Raw genomic sequence first — 21538 nt, 5'->3', positions numbered from 1 at the left:
CAATCTTTGATTTTTCATCGAAAAGTTTCAACCCTTTACAAAATGATTACACTTTCTAACACAGACAGACAAAAAATTATACAGAATTCCAGTGCAAGATTGATCGAGGTGTTAACTGGCCAATTAGCCTTTAGGAAAAAATATGGATTAAATTCTGATAATCCTCACAAGTTGCAAATATTATTCAGTCTATATTCTTCATATATATTAGACCACTTATAACACCTCTATTACTGAAAAATGGCCTAACTGCACAAAATAATTATTGGTGTTGTAAAATTGCTGAGGCTGATGATACTCTCGATTTTAAGGTCTGGTAACCATGTTTGGACCTGCTGGAGGTGGTTCTGTGGTATTCATGTAGGCCAACCCTAAGACACAGGTGTTGTTTAATTTGGCACAGCTGAAATCGCTTAGAATGTTGCAGGAAGACTAGTACATTTGTAACAGGGGACCCTTCTCAGTTGCCTGAACTGGAAGAAAGTTCCTTTGAATACAAATGCTTGTTAAAGAGTCTACCCAGGTAAAAGTGTCAATAATATGTTGTCAACTGGTGGGAAAAAAGGAAAGCTGTGACATTTAGTAAGCATACTGAAGAGCTGATCATGAATGTTGGGTTTATTTTTGTTAATTCTTTTGTGGGCTCATAAAGCATAGCTTTATTTTGGTGCTAGAACTATAAAAATGTGAGCTATTTTATTGTGATTACGTTTCTTTGCAGAATTTTAATGGAATTGTGAAGCAGGCAGAGCTTTATAAAACTACTAAATAAATATATGTGCATTTACATATCTGAAATATTTATAGGTTTAACATTTGCCAGCAAAATAGACTTCAGGTTTAGCAGGTAAGAACATTATGACTAAATCTTGCAAATTTATAAAACACATCAGTGGCTAAACTTGAGTACACCTCGAAGTCCTTAATCATACACAGTGTTGTCCCTAATATGGCTCAGTTAGCAGCCATGCAAAATGTACATGGCTTTGAGCCTGAGATTTTATGTGTTACATAATTCCAAATAACTGAAAAATGTTCTGTTCAATTTCTGACATGAAGTCATGTTGAGTAAGACTGAAGGCCTGATTTAGATATTGGCAGGGGCGTTACTCCGTCACAACAATAATGTATATCCCATCTGCCAAAATCTAAATTCCATTGGATATAATGGGGTTAAGATTTCGGCAGATGGGATATTGATATGCAGCACCGTTTGAAAGAGAACCCCCTTCACCAATATCTAAATTAGGAACTGAGTCTAAATTTAGTATGAATGTTCTGATTAACCCATCTCTAGTTTCAATGTGATTCTGGACAGTTTCGATTTGATTCTAGACAAATGCTGCCTCATTTTGTGATACAGCCTCATATATCATCTATGCTGGTTTCATTTTCTACATAAGTGAAAAATCTCTCATTATCTCTCTGCCTATGTTTATTCGTCTTTTTGTTGCTACAAAAGCCAGTTGCTGAATTCACTAATTTCAAATAATTAATTAATTTAGAAACACGAGAGTTCCTTGTCTAATCACTGGGGGTTGCTGGGCTAAAGAAATGCAGAACGTTAGGATAGCATTTAGGTATATTATAGTCATTGTCAAACTTTGAGGAATGTCATGAAATATTAGAAGAGTAAAAGAGATGCAGAAAATTCAAGATTAATGTATCATTTCAATCATGTCTCTGCATGCACTACAACGTGATGATTACAATGCTTTACGAGAAACCAGACTCCTGCCAGTTAGCAAAAAGTATTTCAATCTGAACTGCCTGCATTCAAGTCCTAACTGTCACGTCTACAAAAATTAGGTACTTTACTTCATGCATGGAATGTTCATTCACAGTCACCACCTTACAAATTTTACTTTTTCAGCTAAAATAGGAATGCAGAAGGTGGATTACATCTGCAAGGCAATCCAACTATGTAGTGTAATTCTAACAGCAAGCACAAAGAAAAACAGTCATGCAGTGATTGAGTTCAGCAAATCAGTGGAATTGCACCAAAATGCCTGTGCTTCAAATATACCCCTCACGAAATATGCTGTACAGAAAGACATCTTTTGCAATAACACTGACTCCAAACTATTTCAGCAGCTGAAGAGGGAAGAGAAATGTTTCATATTGAACCAGTGGTATGCTCTGATACTGAGAACACTGAAGGAAACCGTGTGTTCTTCTCTCCAGTTGAAATCTTCCATAATGGTACTAGTCGGAATTCCAAATATATTCTAAAATCTGCACCTCCACATCAGTGTAGATTTCTGGCTTTTTGCAATTCAAAATATTTTCCCAGGAATTGCATGCAAAAATCAATTTTCTATTTTCTTATTCCCCAAAGGCAAAATAATTTTAACAGTGGAGATATACCTTCTATTACACCTGCATTAATTCTATTGGGTGTTCTGTTCCCTTTCCCAATCTTTAATGGTCTAGAAAGGTGTTTAATCCTGGTCTTAATACAAGTTTTAATACATATGGTGTTAGACAAGTCCTTTTTATTACCTGAGCAATGTTGCTAATTACTTGTGGAAGCATATTCAATGGAAATCTTAAGATGTTGAACAGAGAAAGAGACACAAATGCTTTTTCTGCATCAAGAATATTTTTCTCGTCCACTGATACATATACAGCGAAAGTGGTCAAGGCAACCTGAAAAGAAACATTCAAAATCTAAATACAGTCTATTGAATTAATCTAAACAAAATACATAAAAGAACTGGGTCCTGTAATACACATTTGCTTTACATATGCCTCACCAGTGTTCACTGATGATCACTACTAACTGTGAACACGTGTTTGTACAAGGGATTTGTAATTGAAAAGGTCACAGTTCCAAGGGACAACTTTCTGCTACTTGCCAAAACACGGGTAAGTTCTTAATAGTTTCATCAGGAAATTCAAATAATACTGTTTGGCATACTGGTCTGTCTTCTAGGAAAAATGGAACATAACACCAAATTCACATCCTTCTACAACCTTTCCCACAAATATCAATAACAGAAAGACCAAATATATTGTATGTTTTAATTTGCTGTAATCACACATTTATACAAGGCAGATCTAGTCCTGTGGTGCAATCGAAGCTGAAGAAAGACATCAAAAGGATTAACAGAGGAAATTAGACAATGATACACTTCCCTTTCCCAAAGGATTAGAAGTAGTAAATAAAATTATATTTTCAACAACAGAATAGGTGATTAGTCACTGTAGTGTTAAACGTAATATTACATGTTTGTTTCAGTCTGGAAAACATAGAGACGTTTTAGAGGTGCGGCGATGGTCACTTGAAAACAGAGCTCCACTCGCTGGCGGGCCTGTGATGGAGGCGGCAGCCCTCTACCTGCAACTGGGCCGGCGGACGAGCCCCAGTGACATCCCCAAACTAGTGCCAAAGCTCGGAGACTGGAGAACAGCTCCCTTAACCATGCCTTCCCTGAGTAGCAGCCGCTGACCTCCAAGGCCTATGGAGACCAGCGCAGCACTAGCCTAAAGTTGAGCCTGCTGGCGACCTCCCATACCACCACCAGCAGCCTCTGATAGCCGACGGCCCTGCCCCAGTACTGACTGGGGGAGGGAACCACGGAGCCCTGCAAGGTGCCCATCCCCCCCCCTTTTTACTTTTAGGCTTTCTCCCCCTACTCTATCCCCCACTCCAGAGACCTGCCTGGAGCTCGAGGGCCAAGACCATCATCACGAAGAGGAGACACCAACCCAGCCCCAATACCCAGCCCTCCACTGGTGCGGCCTGAGGAGGGCCCTCAAAACATGTGGCGCACCATCAAGTCGAATACATGAGTACCAGAGTCAGTCTTATCAAGTCCTATACCCCCCATCCCTCGGCCTACTTCCCTTGCAACATATGTGTTTACTTTGTAAACCAGTTAGGGGATTTGGGGTGTTCCCCAATGTTTGCACCATTTATTTATGATTCAAAAACATTCATCCCTGAGCGCCGGATCTTATTCCCCCAATTACACCCTATCAGATTATTACTTCCGTTGCGACCTCTGCCCTGACTGGGGCCAACAAACACATAACCACTGGCAACCGCACAGGAGTGCAAGGACGCAGACCCCACCCACAGCAACTGTCCTGCTCGGTGCGGAATGCTACTGACCTGGCCAACAGGAGCCTGTTCGATACCAGCTACTTCATGCCTGACACCGCTTTTAACGTTCTGCAGTAGCACCATACGTGGGGCTCAGAGAGGACTGCTGGGGTGTGGCTTGGCTTTCTATGAAGGGGGTGATGCCGGAGGTCCCCTCTCCCCTAACTTCCTCTGTAGGAAAGTACCATCTTGCCACGCATGTTACCCCCATATTTCACTGTATATATGTTGTTTTAGTCTATGTGTCACTGGGACCCTGCCAGGCAGGGCCCCAGTGCTCATAAGTATGTGCCCTGTATGTGTTCCCTGTGTGATGACTAACTGTCTCACTGAGGCTCTGCTAACCAGAACCTCAGTGGTTATGCTCTCTATGCTTTCCAAATTGTCACTAACAGGCTAGTGACCAATTTCACCAATTCACATTGGCATACTGGAACACCCTTATAATTCCCTAGTATATGGTACTGTGGTACCCAGGATATTGAGGTTCCAGGAGATCCCTATGGGCTGCAACATTTCTTACACAGGCCTGCCAGTGCAACCTGAGTGAAATAACGTCCACGTTATTTCACAGCCATTTACCACTGCACTTAAGTAACTTATAAGTCACCTATATGTCTAACCTTCACCTGGTGAAGGTTGGGTGCAAAGTTACTTAGTGTGTGGGCACCCTGGCACTAGCCAAGGTGTCCCCACATTGTTCAGGGCAAATTTCACGGACTTTGTGAGTGCAGGGACACCATTACACGTGTGCACTATACATAGGTCACTACTTATGTATAGCGTCACAATGGTAATTCCGAACATGGCCATGTAACATGTCTAAGATCATGGAATTGTCACCCCAATGCCCTAGCACAGAACCCAGGTACTGCCAAAGTGCCTTTCCGGGGCTCTCCACTGCAGCTGCTGCTGCTGCCAACCCCTCAGACAGGTTTCTTCCCTCCTGGGGTCCAGGCAGCCCTGGCCCAGGAAGGCAGAACAAAGGATTTCCTCTGAGAGAGGGTGTGACACCCTCTCCCTTTGGAAATAGGTGTGATGGCTGGGGAGGAGTAGCTTCCCCCAGCCTCTGGAAATGCTTTGATGGGCACAGATGCTGCCCTTCTCTGCATAAACCAGTCTACACCGGTTTAGGGAAGGAAAGGGGAGTGACCACTCCCCTGACCTGCACCTCCCAGGGGAGGTGCCCAGAGCTCCTCCAGTGTGCCCCGGACCTCTGCCATCTTGGAAACAGAGGTGTGGCTGGCACACTGGACTGCTCTGTGTGGCCAGTGCCAGCAGGTGACGTCAGAGACTCCTTCTGATAGGCTCTTACCTCTCTTAGTAGCCAATCCTCCTTCCTAGGTAGCCAAACCTCCTTTTCTGGCTATTTAGGGTCTCTGCTTTGGGGAATTCTTCAGATACCGAATGCAAGATCTCACCAGAGTTCCTCTGCATCTCCCTCTTCACCTTCTGCCAAAGGATCGACCGCTGACTGCTCAGGACTCCTGCAAAACCGCAACAAAGTAGCAAAGACAACTACTAGCAACCTTGTATCGCTCATCCTGCTGGCTTCTCGACTGTTTCCTGGTGGTGCATGCTCTGGGGGTAGCCTGCCTCCTTTCTGCACCAGGAGCTTTGAAGAAATCTCCCGTGGGTCGACGGAATCTTCCCCATGCAACCGCAGGCAACAAAAGACTGCATCACCGGTCCTCTAGATCCCCTCTCTGCACGACGAGCGTGGTCCCTGGAACTCAGCAATTCTGTCCAAGTGACTCCCACAGTCCAGTGACTCTTCAGTCCAAGTTTGGTGGAGGTAAGTCCTTGCCTCCCCACGCTAGACTGCATTGCTGGGTACCGCGTGATTTGCAGCTGCTCCGGCTCCTGTGCACTCTTCCAGGATTTCCTTCATGCACAGCCAAGCCTGGGTCCCCGACACTGTAACCTGTAGTGCAAAACCTTCTGAGTTGTCCTCCAGCGTTGTGGGACTCCCTTTTGTGACTTCACGTGGACTCTGGTTCACTCCTCTTCTAAGTGCCAGTTCCGGTACTTCTGCGGGTGCTGCCTGCTTCTGTGAGGGCTCCCTGACTTGCTGGGCGCCCCCTCTGTCTCCTCATCCAAGTGGCGACATCCTGGTCCCTCCTGGGCCACAGCAGCATCCAAAAACCCTAACTGCGACCTGTGCAGCTAGCAAGGCTTTTTTGTGGTATTTGTGCGTGGGAACACCTCTGCAAGCTTCTTCACGACGTGGGACATCCATCCTCCAAAGGGGAAATTCCTAGTCCTCTTCGTTCTTGCAAAACACCAAGCTTCTTCCATCCGGTGGCAGCTTCCTTGCACCCCCAGCTGGCATTTCCTGGGCTCCAGCCCACTCTCGACACTGTTGCGACTCTTGGACTTGGTCCCCTTGTCTTACAGGTACTCAGGTCCGGAAATCCACTGTTGTTGCTTTGTTGGTGTTGGTTTTCCTTGCAGAATCCCTTTATCACAACTTCTGTGCTTTCTGGGGGTTGTAGGTGCACTTTACACCTACCTTACAGGGTCTTGGGGTGGGCTATTTTTCTAACCCTCACTGTTTTCTTACAGTCCCAGCGACCCTCTACAAGCTCACATAGGTTTGGGGTCCATTTGTGGTTCGCATTCCACTTTTGGAGTATATGGTTGGTGTTGCCCCTATACCTATGTGCTCCTACTACAATCTATTGTAACTATACACTGCTTGCATTACTTCCTTTTGCTATTACTGCATAATTTTGGTATTGTGTACATATATCTTGGGTATATTTGGCATCCTCATACAGAGGGTACTCACTGAGATACTTTTGGCATATTGTCATAAAAATAAAGTATCTTTATTTTTAGTATATCTGTGTATTGTGTTTTCTTATGATATTCTGCATATGACACCAGTGGTATAGTAGGAGCTTTACAAGTCTCCTAGTTCAGCCTAAGCTGCTTTGCCATAGCTACCTTCTATCAGCCTTAGCTGCTAGAAACACCTCTTCTACACTAATAAGGGATAACTGGACCTGGTACAAGGTGTAAGTACCTCTGGTACCCACTACAAGCCAGGCCAGCCTCCTACACCCTCTCCCAAGCACTGATGTGCCGTGGGGATGTTCTGTGATGTTTTTCCACCCCCTGAATAACTGAAGGCTGGGCGCTTCCACCCTTTCACACTGACTCCAGGCCCCCAGCCCATCACTCTGTGTGACTTCCTATATACTCCTTTTTGGCGAGCTCAGTGGATTGCCCCCTCTTTTGGCCTCTCCTACCATAGCCCCCTCCAACCTCATGCACTGACAAAGGGCCTTGAGTGACACAGTGCACAGCTTCAGCCCTGCTTTTTTGGATTGGAGATGTCCACCGAAAAACACAGCTGCAAACCCAACTGAAAATCCCCCGGCAAATCCGTAAGACAACTTTTTCAGAAGCTCTCCAATGACCACCACAGGGTTATTACTGGCGACAGGCCAGCCAGGACCCCCACTAGACCTGTGCAGCACATCACCATGGAGTGTATCCTTCAGGAAGTCACAGCAGTGTGCCACAACTGGAAAGGATGGACTCCATCATCACCACGCTGATGGCTGAGCCTAAATCCATCCGACTAGATATCAGGAGATACCAGAACCAAGTGGCAGGCCTAGAATAGCACATCACAGAGGTGAAAGGTTACCCCAATACTAATCAGGAGTGTAACCAGGAACTCCTATACCTTTGCAGCAAGGTCATCGACGTAGAAGACAGAAGCCATAGGGACAATGTCCATTTTATTGCCTTCCCGAAATGCTCAGAGGGGGCAGATGTCGAAGGCTTCCTCAGATGCACCCTTTCCATCCTTGCCTTCAATCAAACCTGGCGCTCCAGCACACACACTGCATGGGTAGGATGCACCACGGTGGCGTAGTGGGACCTCATCTCATCATTGCCTGCTTTCTGCGCCACAAGCAGGTGCAACAGCTCTTCACCGTGGCCTGCTCACATGACCGCTACAAGTACAAGGGGTATGAAATTCACATTGCTGCAGACTATTCCCATGAGACCAAAGCATTCTTGGCCCTCCGACCTCAGCTCCGCCAACAGCACATAAAATAGGGACTATTTGAACCTGCCTGTATGTGGATATCCAAGGACAGCAAGTCAAAGGATTTCTTCGACCCAGAGGACCTGTGCATCTTCCTGGAGGATCTATCAGCCTAAGACATGGGCGTGACCCCTTTAGAATCACACCCAGCAATGGACGGCCACTCCACCACAACCCTGCCTACCCTAGCTCCCCTGTGCAGGTGGAGGCACAATGGAGGAGGGTCACACCACAGAAGCAGAGATCCTGGGAGAGGGGCACAATCTCATGGCGACAGGGATCAAGTGCTCCAGGCAGTGGCGAACCTTACACAGAATCAGGACAAGGACAAATGGTAATGCCCATCTCCCCTGCCTGCTGTGAGCAAGGCAGCCTACTGCATCCTACCCATGCCAGTGCCTCAGTAAGGGACTATGGTAACTATTCACACCTCCCACCGGACAGATGAGTACCCAGTTACTTACCTGTATATGTCATGGTTATTGTGTGCTGTGTTTTGTTTTGGGCAACTCTTTGTTTGATGAGACTGCTACGCTGAGTTGAATTCTGTACTGCTTTGTTCCTCACCTGATATGTTCCTGTGGTTCCCCTCCCTTCTGCCCTCATCATTTAGTTGTTGCATCTCCTGGTGCCATGCACTGTTTTGCTGAATGTAGTTACGCTATGCGCTATGTGAGTTTTCCAATCGTTCATAATGCTATGCTTGCTCCATAAGTTGGGTTACAGGACCTACTCACTGTTTACTCCCTTTCCCAGTGCCCTTATCCCTTCTTCATCCTACCTTCATGTTCTGCCCTCTGAAGGGGCCCTGCTGGTGCACTGAATCTGGGGGCTTTGACCCGCAGTCCACAGATCTAGGTCCTTGGGACCTTGTTCTGGCTTAGTGCCCGTTATTTAGTTAATTTTACTGCCCCTCCCTCTCTGATCGCTCTTTTAGTTTATTTTTATTTACTTCATTCTATTTTTTTTTTCTTTTCTGCATGCTCCATGGCCCAACTAGACCAGTTCCAAAAGACTCCGTATCCATGATGCCTAACCTGCCCTTCCTTCCGCCCCCTACTCCTCTGCCCCTTTGCTTGGCGATTCCTCTCTCTTTTCTCCTCTCTTCCCCTGTTTCCCACCACACGCTCACACCACAGTAATGGCAGGCTCATCCCGTTTCACCCCCCACATCCCCGCCATGTCCTCTCATGGAATGTCATTGGACTGACCCATTACGGAAAATTTAAAAAGGTGCTCTCCTATCTACTATCAAAATGTGTGGACGTGGTCCTGCTACAGGAAACCCACGTTGATAGTCTTGAGTCTGGTAAACTGTGCTGGGACTGTGAGGGAAGTATGATCCACAGCAGCTGCCCAGAGATGTCAATTGCGGGTGGCGAGCCGGCTAGGAAGTGTAGAGTAGTGAAACTGCTCTGAAAGACATTGCCTGTTACTATTGTCAAAACATGGTCTGATGGAGATGGCAGGTATGCTCTCATGAAGTTGAAGACTGGGGATAGATCTCTCTCCTTTTTCCTCCAACTCAACCACCTTCTCATAGAGATTGGAGCCACTTGGACACAGCCAACAACCAGGATAGGGCCCTAATGGGTGACTTGCTATCAGACCATGGACTGGTAGAACATTGGAGGCTCGCCCATTTCATGGACAGGGAGTATACCTTCCTATCAATGGTGCATAGCATCCAATCACGTCTGGATTACTTCCTCATCTCTGAACAAGTGGTGGATCAAGTCGGGGAATCTCAGATTCTGGAAACTTTGTTCTCCGTCCATGCCCCGGTCCTGATAAACATAGACATGGGCCTTACATTCACCTATCGATGCATTGCTATCACACTCCCCAGGGTAAATCCCAACTGAGGGAGCCTGTCTCCACATACCTAATGAACAAGGGCTCACTGGCATCCCACAGGGTGCTTTGGGAAGCTTCAAAAGTGAACAACCCGGGCCAACTGATGCAGGAAGAGGCCCTGTATAACAAGCATTTTCAATGCAACGGGTCTCACATTTGTTTGAGTTACAGCTATTAGCAGTGTAAAGCAAACAAAAACGCAGTGCAATCGCGCTATGTAAAATGCAGCGCGATCGTGCGGCGTGGAAAATAATCAGATAAAGCAGTCCGGACTCCAGGCTGAAAACATTGAGCCTTGTATGTTTTTGGTACTTCACCAGTGCTGTGTAGTTGGGCTAAACACCGGAAAAGGCATGACATATGCATGCCTTTCACAAATGAAAGCAAGCGGATTTTAAAAGGCAAGCCCACAAACCAATGTAAGTGACTGACATGGCATGGGCATGGTTTCTAGCCCAAAGAGAGATTACAGAATGGATGGAGCACTGTGTGCTCACCCATAAAAAACAAAGAGCATCTCTGCAAAAGGAGCTGGAGAGTGACACTGCCTCCCTTACCTCCCTATACACGGCCTACATCTCCCTTCCTGTGCAACACCACCTGGAACTAGTCCGTAGACCTCTCAATGAACTAAACATGTCTAAGGCTGAATATGTGCTGCAGCGAATGAAAGGCAGTCACTATGAACAGGGGGAAACAGCAGGATGGCTCTTTGTGGCCCAACTGTGCCAACTGGATGCTGCACAGGCTATCCCTGCCATTCACTCTTTGAGCGGTGAGATCCTCACCAGCCCACAGGACATTGTCGATCACTTTGTGGTGATTTACAGAGCGCTCTACACCCTGGAGATGGTGGCTGATGCCGATCAGGTGGAGGCCTTCCTGGAAGGCATACGGCTTGCCTGCCTGTTGGGTGAGGGCTGGACCTTGCTGGATGGGGAGATTAGTAAGGCCGAGATAGCACAGGCTATTTCCAAGCTCCCCTATTATGAAGCCCCTTGGTGGGGATGGTTTTCCCACTGAATTTTATAAGTAGTCTTGGGGAAGGTTGTTGATTCTTTACACACTGCCTTCCAGCAGGCAGAAGGACCAGCAGGAAGGTTCCCTGGGTTCGATCTCAATCAGGGCAGTGATGGTGTTCCTTCTAAAACTGGGGTGGGACCCCCTCTTATGTGAAACTATAGACCCATAAACCCTACTGAATAGGGATTTTCAAAATCCTCACAAGCATCCTTGGGGCCTGCCTTCACAAGGTAATTCTGTCTCTCATACACGACACCCAGGTGGGATTTGTACCATGGCGTACCTCTAGAAACCACCTCTGTATCCTGTCCCACACTCTATGGAGAGCCAGGGACATGCCGCATGAGGCTTTGGCAATATCCTTTGATGCAAAAAGGGCATTTAACTGCATAGAATGGGGGTACCTTTTGGCAGCCCTGTGAAAATTTAGACTAAGAGACCAATTCATCAACAAGGTTTTATATGATCAGTCCACTGCCCAGATCAATTGCAGCAGCCTTTTGTCAGGCCATTTTATTATCCGGAGGGTCAGGCAGCAGGGCTGCCCACTCTTACAACTTTTGCTCCTCCTGATGATGGAACGTCTGGCAGCCAACATCTGCCAATCGCTGCTTTTCATGGGGTGCCCCTCTTTGGGGGGGGGGCACTTTATCTGTACACGGATGGACATTCTGCTCAACCTGATGGACCAGCGCCATTCCCTACCTGTCTTAGTGCAGGTCATTGAAGGATTAACTAATTTGTCCGGATATCGGGTGAATTGGGATAAGAGAGAGGCTTTGCCCCTCTCATCCATAACCACGCGAGAGGCCGTACATGATTACTCCATTCGTTGGTCACTGTCCCGTCTCAAATATCTGGGGATCCTCCTTAATCGTGGCCTAGACTGGATGGTGGCAGCTAACCTAGACCCCCTTATCGCTCACATGAAATTGGAATTTGAGAGCTGGTCACACTTAGGATTCTCCATGTGGGGCAGGGTGCAGGCGGTGAGAATGGTTATACTACCACGGTTCACATATGTGCTGGCCATGCTTCCCCTCCCGGTGCCTCTGGTGATCCACTGACTCATAGATGCAGGGATCCAAGCCTTTGCGTAGGGTTCCTGTCATCCCCGCTTGGAGTCTCCTAAGCTCATGGTGCACTGTTCATGCGGGGGCTTGGGACTCCCACCGGTGGAACATTACACTCTGGCCCTCCACCCCTCACAACTGGCATACATGCTCCCTGAGGCACTGGACCCACCACAATGGGTTCTCACTGAACAATCGCTGCATTTCAACCGAAATGGCCTTGACCCCCTGTACAAGGACATCCCACCCCAACCCTGCCCTGTCAACCTGATTCTTCAAGACATGCACGGGCCTGGCTCAGGCCACACCACCTGCTTGGAGTACACCCTTGCCTCCACGCACAACCCCCTGTGGGGCAATGATTGCCTATGCATTAGTGGTGTGGCCCTCAACTGGGACCGCTGGCACGAGGCAGGGATCCATAATCTTGACCAGAACCTGGGTAATGGTGACCACAAACCATTTGAGCACCTGCGAGTAGAATTAGACCTCCTACGCCAGCAGGAGTGGTGTCACCTCCAATTGCAGCACTGCCTGCGGCGATGTATGGCATTTCGACCTCACTCGTGTTGTCCTATCACAAAACCTGGGGTCACTTCAGGAGTGTGATGTCAGGACTCTACAAAGTCATCACACGCCATCTTTTCTCGCAGCCTCTCCTCATTAACCTCTGCAACAAATGGCAATCCCATCTATGGATAGAACCAGATGTCCTGGAAGCTCTGAACAGAGTCACCCAGGAGGCCCACCTGAAATTCTGCTTCTTTAAGACACTCCACGACTGGCACTGGACCCCAGTGAAGATGCATAGGGCAGGCACACTACCCCATGCAAACTGCTGCCGATGTCCAGTCACCTGCTGTGACCTCACATACATCCTTTGTCAATGCCCTTCAATTCAGCCCTTTTGGGCAGAGATTGGGACCTTCCTGGGGGCCTCCATGACACTTAGAATGCCCCTTTCACACTCCCTAATCCTCTTACATGATGTGGAGGACCTCCCGACCTATTCTGCCCACAACACCGCCAACTGCACACAGCACTTGTGACTGCCAAAATCTGCATTCTTCGCCATTGGTTCTCCCCCATTCTGCCCAGTAGCATGGTCCAGACGGCAGCCCATGAAAGCATCACATAAGATCTACAGGACCACTCTGCAGTATTCCTCCAATCTTGGGCACCATCCCTTTGGGACGAGTCCTAACATGCTTGGAACCGGCGGAAGCCCCCCTCCAGCCCTATTCTCTGCTTGTCTCTCCCTCTTCCTTCACTTCTCTCCTCACCTTTTTTATTCCTCTCCTCCTCTGCAGCAACACTTTTTTCATCCCATCGCCTTGCTTTCACTCCTCCTCCCCCTCTTTTCTCTTCTTTACCCTTCCTTTTACTTCCTACCCCTCATTTCCTTCTCCTTTCTTTCTCCAACTCCCCCTCTTCTCCCCAGTTCACCCCCTTTTAAACTTGCCTGATGCTCTGACATTATTAGGGCCTACTTCATTCTTGCCTCTGCCCCCATCTATGGAATTGCTCACCTTCCTTCTTACGGCCTGCTTCTCAACCTTTGTCACCAGCTTGATTCATCCCTGCTTATTCTCTCCTTGCAGTCCAACCCCCTCCTCCTCACCTGCACTCCTCCCCTAAACCACATGCCCTTGTCGTTAACTAATGATTATCGCTGAGTTATATCCACCCTAGATGGAGCTTATGGGTCCCTTTCTATATTTGGTGTAAATCTGTTCAGTAAATCTTGAGCTAATAAAGGAAAAATTAATTTGTATATCGGGGCTGAGCCTAAGTACAGATCTCCAGATCTTCAACCAGAAAGTAGTGGCAACCATCTTGCGACCAATGTACATGATAGCACCCCATTGAAATGCATTGTAGTGAATGGCAGGTTTGAGGGTCACAAAAAGGGGAACGTCTAATGGGTGGTAACAGAATTAGTTACTGTTAGAAATGGGGTCTTTGGTTGGCAGTCAGGTTACCCCCTGTCCAAGCAAGGACCCTCATTCTAGTCAGGGTAAGTCGCACACAATCCAAATGATCCTGTGCCCACCCTCTGGTAGCTTGGCACTGAATAGTCAGGCTTAACTTAGAAGACAATGTGTAAAGTATTTGTGCAATAAATCATTCAATGACACAATATAGCACCACAAAAATACACCACACAGTGTTTAGAAAAATATATAATATTTATCTGGATATCTGCAGGTCAAAACGATCTAAGTATCAATAAGTAAATGTAGAAATATCACTGAAAAGTGATATAAAGTGTCTTAAGTCTTTTTAAAGCAAACAAAGTCTCTTTCAAGCACAAAGTACCTGGTTCGCGTGAAAAATCTCTGCAAAGGGGCCGCAGAGGAGGAGAAGCATGGAAACAAAGGGGTGTGCGTCAATTTCTTGGGCCGCACACGGCGATGCGTCGTTTAGTTTCCACGCAGGGACGGCTGTGCGACGATTTCCGGCACTCAGTCGCGGATCCTCTTCGGGTTGCGGGGTTTTCAGATGCCCCAGGGTCTGTGAGTGCAATCCTGGACTTGCAGAGCAAAGTCACAAGCGCTGCGTCGCGTTGTGTGGAATTTTTTCCCGCACGGCAGGCATTGCATCTGTTTCCCCTCTGGAAGTCGGGCTGCGTCGCCCCGGTCAGCTGTGCGTCGATCCGGTGTGCCGTGCGTCGAAGTTCCAGTCGCAACGCAGGCACCGCGTCGATCTTCTCCTTACAAAGTCACGCTGCGTCATTCAGGTTCGGCGTGCAGTGAATTTCCCACTGCGGGACGGGCTGTGTGTCGGTTTCAGCAAGCTGTGGGGCAAATTTTCACTGCACGAGTTCAGTTGTAAGGGTTAAGTTTTTTTTGGTCCTCAGACTTCAGGGAACAGGAGGTAAGCTCTATCCAAGCCCTTTGAGAGCACTTCTTCACCACAGCCAGAGAGCAGCAAGGCAGCAGGCCAACAGCAAGGCAGCAGTCATTCACAGAAAGCAGTCAGGTGAGTCCTGTGGGTAGCCAGGCAGTTCTTCTTGGCAGGATGCAGGTTCTGGTTCCAGTTTTCTTTTCCAGGAAGTGTGTGAGTTGGAAGGGGCAGAGGCCCTGTTTACATACCCAAATGTGCCTTTGAAGTGGGGGAGACTTCAAAGAGTGGGTTAGAAGTGCACCAGGTCCCGTTTCAGTTCAATCCTGTCTGCCATGGTCCCAGTAGGGGGTGTGGCAGTCCGTTGTGTGAAAGCAGGCCCTCCACTCTCCCAGCCCAGGAAGACCCATTCAAAATTCAGATGTATGCAAGTGAGGCTGAGTATCTTGTATTTGGGGTGTGTCTGAGTGAATGCTCCTGTCAACTAAACCCAGCCAGATGTGGATTGTAAGGCACAGAAAGATTTAAGTGCAGAGAAATGCTCACTTTCTAAAAGTGGCATTTCTAAAATAGTAATATTAAATCCAACTTCACCAGTCAGCAAGATTTTATATCACCATTCTGGCCATAGTAAATATGACCATCCTACTCCTTTCAGATCAGCAGCTACCACTCAAACAATGTATGAGGGCAGCCCCAATGTTAGCCTATAAAGGGAGCAAGTCTCACAGCAGTGTAAAACGAATTTAGGAGTTTTACACTACCAGGACATGTAAACTACATAGGTACACGTCCTGCCGTTTGCCTACACAGCACCCTGCCCTATGGGTTATCTAGGGTGTCTTATATGTAGAAAAAAGGGAGTTTTAGTACTTGTAAATGCCAAGTCGAATTTGCAGTGAAAATGGACACACAGGCCTTGCAATGGCAGGCCTGAGACAAGGTTAAGGGGCTACTGAAGTGGGTGGCACAATGCTGCAGGCCCACTAGTAGCATTTAATCTACAGGCCCTGGGCACATAGAGTGCACTCTACTAGGGACTTATAAGTAAATTAAATAGTCCAATTGGGTATGATCCAATGTTACCATGTTTAAAGGGAGAGAGCATATGCACTTTTCCACTGGTTAGCAGTGGTAAAGTGTGCAGAATCTAAAAACCAGCAAAAACAGTGTCCAAATCCTGCCTTCAGTGGTGAGTTTGGAATATTACAACTCCAAGATTTTGATTGTGGTTTTGTGAATTATTCATGATTTCATAACCAAAACTCAAAATTCACCAGTATGCAGAAATCGCATTAGATTATTGCATTTCCCCCACAACAAAAGAACTGTCACCTTTGCTTGTGAAGTTACAGATGAAATGTTTATTAAATCAAGACCCCTAATATCATTTCACAGTGGCTGCAAATGGCTTATGTGAATCTACAATATGACATGCCACAAACACTTGCTTATAGGCAAGTAATATTTTCCATTTGCAACATGTGTTGTAATGGGTTGCACGCTGTACACTGATCTAGAACAGTGCCCGATCGCCTCAAAGCTGATGTGAACGTAAAGTTAAGGTAGCTGTGGTAAATATGTTTTAAACCCTATTCGTGCTTCTTCTCTAGTATGATTGCTCACACAGTGATGTTTTGTGAATCTACGTGCAGATGACCATGTTTCTGAAGTGGGATTCTGCCAAGTAAAGCCATTAGGATTCAATTTTTCAAATGTGGAATTTGCCTACTGAATGTCTGGCGGTGATCTGCTTGCATGTTCATAACAAACCTGATTGCCTTGCACAATCCATCATTTTCCCGAGGTTTGTGGGCAGAAAAAAGAAAATAGTTATTTTGTCCTTTGCTGAGGACTAGTTCTGTCCACGTAGTACATGACACCTTGTTTGAAATGTTACGAATGAAAAGCACTTTGTGTCCTCCTTGAAGGATTTTTAAAGACAGCTGAAAGTTCAATAGGTTGAAAGAGTTGAACAGGTGATACCAATTTCAGAAGGATTTGTGGAGATTTGTGTTAGACTGCTTTGCGCAGTTAATGAACTGCTAGCTCTGTCTGTAGAACTACCTGTCAAACAAGGTGCAAGGAAGTAATTGCAACCAGAACAGCAACATCTGATGTCGATTCTAAATTGAGCATGAGTGTAGTGGACCAATAAGCATTTTTTAAGACAATGTTAAAATGACCAGTAGAGATACATGTTCCCCTAGGATGGATAGCTTTTCTCAACCCTTCCATGAAGGCTTTTATAACAGGTAGTTTTCCAAAGAGAAATAGATTGCTTGTTTTGCACGTAGGCAGTCTCTGCCCACTTGTACTCAAACAGAAGTGTAGGCTTAGGCCTACAACCTTATGGGACTAAAGGTCTAAAACTATGTGTACGATGGTGTTACAGTGAATGCATGTACAAAAGTTCATGCACAGTAGAGAACAAAGTTCTTCCACTTTGCACCATAGCAAGCCTGTGTTGTTTGACAACCTTTCCATTAGGAAGAGTCATCCATTCAAATTTAGATATCTATAGTCTAAGTTTTTAGGAGCCACGTAACTACATTAAGTGCCCATTGATCCAGGTTATAGATTCGGTAGGACAAACTTAGATCAAGGGCGTGTTTTGTTTAGACTATGACAAACCAAACTGATCTTCTAGTGCAAGCAGCGCTGCCCTGAAGGATGCGAATCCACTGGGACCGCCAGGCTACCAGCTTGCGGTAGCCTGGTGGTGTTGGTGGTCTGACTGTGGCGGCTCCGCCGTGGTCATAAGGTGGCAGTCCCACCACCAACCTGCTGGCGGTGGGGCCACCACCCCAAGATATAGTGGTCATGCTACTGCCAGACTCGTAATGACCCCCATGTCTATGCCTAGAAGTTACTCTGCAGGAGATGAATGTAACATTTTAGAGTCAAGGGCCACAGCTCTTCTTCACTGTGACAAAAAATTGGAAAGTGTGTTTCTCCCAAGTTCCAAGCATAGTACGTGTGTCATGTTGTCTGTGCATATGTGTGAGCCAGTATATTTATCCAAACCATGGTGGTCATTCTGACCCTGGCGGTCTTTGACCGCCAGGGCGGAGGACCGCGGGAGCACCGCCGACAGGCCGGCGGTGCTCCAATGGGGATTCCGACCGCGGCGGTAAAGCCGCGGTCGGACCGGCACCACTGGCGGGGTCCCGCCAGTGTACCGCCACCCCATTGAATCCTCCGCGGCGGCGCAGCTTGCTGCACCGCCGCGGGGATTCCGACCCCCCCTACCGCCATCCAGATCCCGGCGGTCGGACCGCCGGGATCCGGATGGCGGTAGGGGGGGTCGCGGGGCCCCTTGGGGCCCCTGCAGTGCCCATGCCACTGGCATGGGCATTGCAGGGGCCCCCGTAAGAGGGCCCCTACATGTATTTCACTGTCTGCTGCACAGACAGTGAAATACGCGACGGGTGCAACTGCACCCGTCGCACAGCTTCCACTCCGCCGGCTCGATTCCGAGCCGGCTTCATCGTGGAAGCCTCTTTCCCGCTGGGCTGGCGGGCGGTCTGAAGGCGACCGCCCGCCAGCCCAGCGGGAAAGTCAGAATTACCGCCGCGGTCTTTCGACCGCGGAACGGTAATCTGACGGCGGGACTTTGGCGGGCGGCCTCCGCCGCCCGCCAAGGTCAGAATGAGGGCCCATGTGTTTAGAATACTTTCTTTGCTAAAAAAAAATAAACGTCTTTCAATTTCAGTACATTGATGTAAAATTGTTGTTCCACAATCCCCCATTTACGTGAATTTGTACATGGGTCCTACATGCTTCCCATCCCTACAGCAAGGCATTCGTCATATGTGCCTCTGGGAATCTGAAAAGTATTGCCCAATTGCAACATTGTCAGTGTTCTGGCACAGCACTTTGTGCTCTAACTGGGATGACAACAGCATTAGGTCATCTCAATCCTCCATTGCCTTTGACCTTTGGGACGTCAAATACTCCAACAACAAACGCATTGGCAGACGAGTATAGGGAACTAACTATAGGCACAATACCATCCTATCCATCAACTTCATCGCTATGTGCACTGTTAAACTTTCTGAAGTATGTAACTTTGTAATCAGTCTCATACAAGTCTGCACTCTAAGCCTGAGCGAACTGCATGTTCAGTGTTGCACATAGATAAAAAAATTTCTGAATTGGTTTCAGATGGGACCTTCTGAGATTAATGGTGAACCCTAGCTGGTGTAGCAGGGTTACTGTTTTTTCAGTCTGCGAGACAAGTATTGCTGAGCTTTTTCCCCTCTACAAGGCAACAACGGAGAGAAGGTTAAACATAGACTCACATAAAAAAAATGGAGTACCCTTAGAGTCTTTAGTAAGGGAACCATCCCACAGTTCATGTGGGATAAGTGAATCATTTTAAGTAGAAACAATATGAGGTCTTCATTTACTTTGTGCTTTCATTGAGGAATTCTGGTGACATCTGCATAATATCAATGGAATTGCCATTATGCACCACAAATAACACCTACATGTCTCTCCTTGTTGTTCCCCTCTCTGGAGAATAGTTCTTTAGCCTTTCGTAATAGATACTAAATGATCAGTTGAATTGCAAACAGTCAATTCTCGGGTGTAGTCATAGCTCACAGGGAAATGCAGCCTCTACTCTGGCCTTTATTGTGTACTCCCAAGTTTCCAAAATTGTGAACCCTCAAAGGCTAGCTTAAGGGAGCCAACCCAAAGTGCATGTGGTCCAAATAAAACAACCCCAAAGAATCAACAACAATCACAAATATCTTCGTATATCATGATGTAATCTGTAAATACGTGATGTCAGTTTTCACTAAAATCAATCTAGCAGCATGCTGCATTGGCAGCACGTGGAGAGCAGCGTTTGCCTGTGTTGGAAATCAATTTCCTATCAGTGACCTCTTTCCTCTCCTCTTTTCTGATATTTTTCTGGAATGGGTTTCAGTTCTTCAATCTCTTCCTGCATGTTTGTTTGCAATATGACACTAGGTAGTGTTCCCACCACCACTCTTTTGCTTGCAGCATCAAGACATTAACTACCTTTATACACTACCTTCTGTGGCTCCTTTATTTAGCAAAATGCAAAACCATAAAATCAGAAGGAAACTAGCTGTAATATAGAGGGAACTTGTTATGCAGCTTCGTATTAACGTTCTGCTTTAGATGTTATGACACGTTCTTTCTGTCCTGGCCAACGTTTCAATATGTAAGTCATTCTCATTTTGTCCTAGAGCCATGGAAACACGATGTTGTAATGCTGTCTGTTGAAGTAGAAAATGGCAGGCTGAAGTTTCATCTGGAGATGATGCTGTAAAGGTACATTGCTTTTGATGTCAGTCGTCAAATGACTCCACTGAGTATTCATTCCACCCTCCGGTCATGATACAAAGTCATCACCTGTTTGGGTCTGATATTCTTCCTCATCTGTGTGTGTTTGACATCGCAGCATAGAAGCTGACTACTAAGTTGTGTCCTGTGCCATTTGACGAACTAGTCAATGTATTTATGGTTCAGTGGTCTTAGTATACTCGGCAATGGGGTAAAGGCACTTAAATCTGATTAATTGCTTCCCTGGAAGTAACTTAAGATTTAATACTAGTTGAGACTAAAGGTGGGATATTTCTAAACTTGGCTGTGCTTTTAGGCCAAAAGAAGTCCTTCTGAGAGTAAGCTCACCTATAATAAGTGAGGTCATACAGCCTGTTAACTCTTTAAATACTGACACAGGGAACAGCTTTCCTAGCTGTGAGATTGCGAAAGCAAAGGGTACAGAACTGATGCCGATCAGATAGTGCCGACTTCGAACGACACCGAAGATAAGACCACATGGTATCTTTTCTATTCCCCTGATCCACAAGAGGTCATTCTCACATGACCTGGATTTTGAGTATGTAGGATTCAGTGGCATTCGACACATCGAGAAACAGCAGTTTGCGTTCCATACACTTAGCAAGTCGTTAATGCTGTTTAGTGCCACCTCCCTTATATTGCGACACACACAAAACACAGTTTCTCTTTTCAACACAGCCCTGAAGATGGAGCACAGAACCTTAGCTCCGAAGCCAGTGGTGGAAAAGAATATAGAAAGGGTGAGCCTGCATGCTGATGCATTGTTGTTTTCAGTTACATGGTCATGAGTCGTTCCCGAAAATGGAACGTATTTCTTGAAATAAAAAAATACTGTAGTACTAAAAACTGAACACTAGATGTCAGGGTGCAGCAAAATATATGATCTACAACATCATAAGTAGTAAACTATAGTCTACAGGTTTGTAAAAATAACGTTCATTAAAGTGTATACAGTTATTTAGCCTAAATACTAGCACCTATAATTAAGCTATAGATAAGTCGGATTTTGGGGCCATATGTACGAACACATTTTCCCATTGACACAGAATGGGAAAAATCCTTTGCTACATCTGGCCCTTGGTTTCCACTGTAGAAATAGCTATTAACTGTTACTGTAACTACTGAAATATCTTAATTTCGAGAGCTGTGAGTTTCGGTCAGAGAACACTAAAGGAGGGCTGTGTGGGTGACTGTTCCCTAACACCTAAAGCAAGCAATCTAATCCCT

The 21538-nt window shown here is 46.5% G+C and overlaps 1 protein-coding gene across 1 annotated transcript in view; it reads right to left on the bottom strand.

Moving 5' to 3' along the window:
• Positions 1 to 21538, bottom strand: part of ABCC3 (ATP binding cassette subfamily C member 3) — a 691699-nt gene that overhangs the window by 307916 nt on the left and 362245 nt on the right. The window contains exon 13 of the mRNA XM_069200423.1: positions 2503 to 2649. Within this exon, the coding sequence (XP_069056524.1) occupies positions 2503 to 2649 (147 nt within the window). The remainder of the gene's footprint in view (positions 1 to 2502; positions 2650 to 21538) is intronic.

This window comes from Pleurodeles waltl, chromosome 7 (genome assembly GCF_031143425.1).
Source record: "Pleurodeles waltl isolate 20211129_DDA chromosome 7, aPleWal1.hap1.20221129, whole genome shotgun sequence".
In the NCBI taxonomy this organism is placed as follows: domain Eukaryota; kingdom Metazoa; phylum Chordata; class Amphibia; order Caudata; family Salamandridae; genus Pleurodeles; species Pleurodeles waltl.
This window is presented reverse-complemented; position numbering and strand designations above follow the sequence as displayed.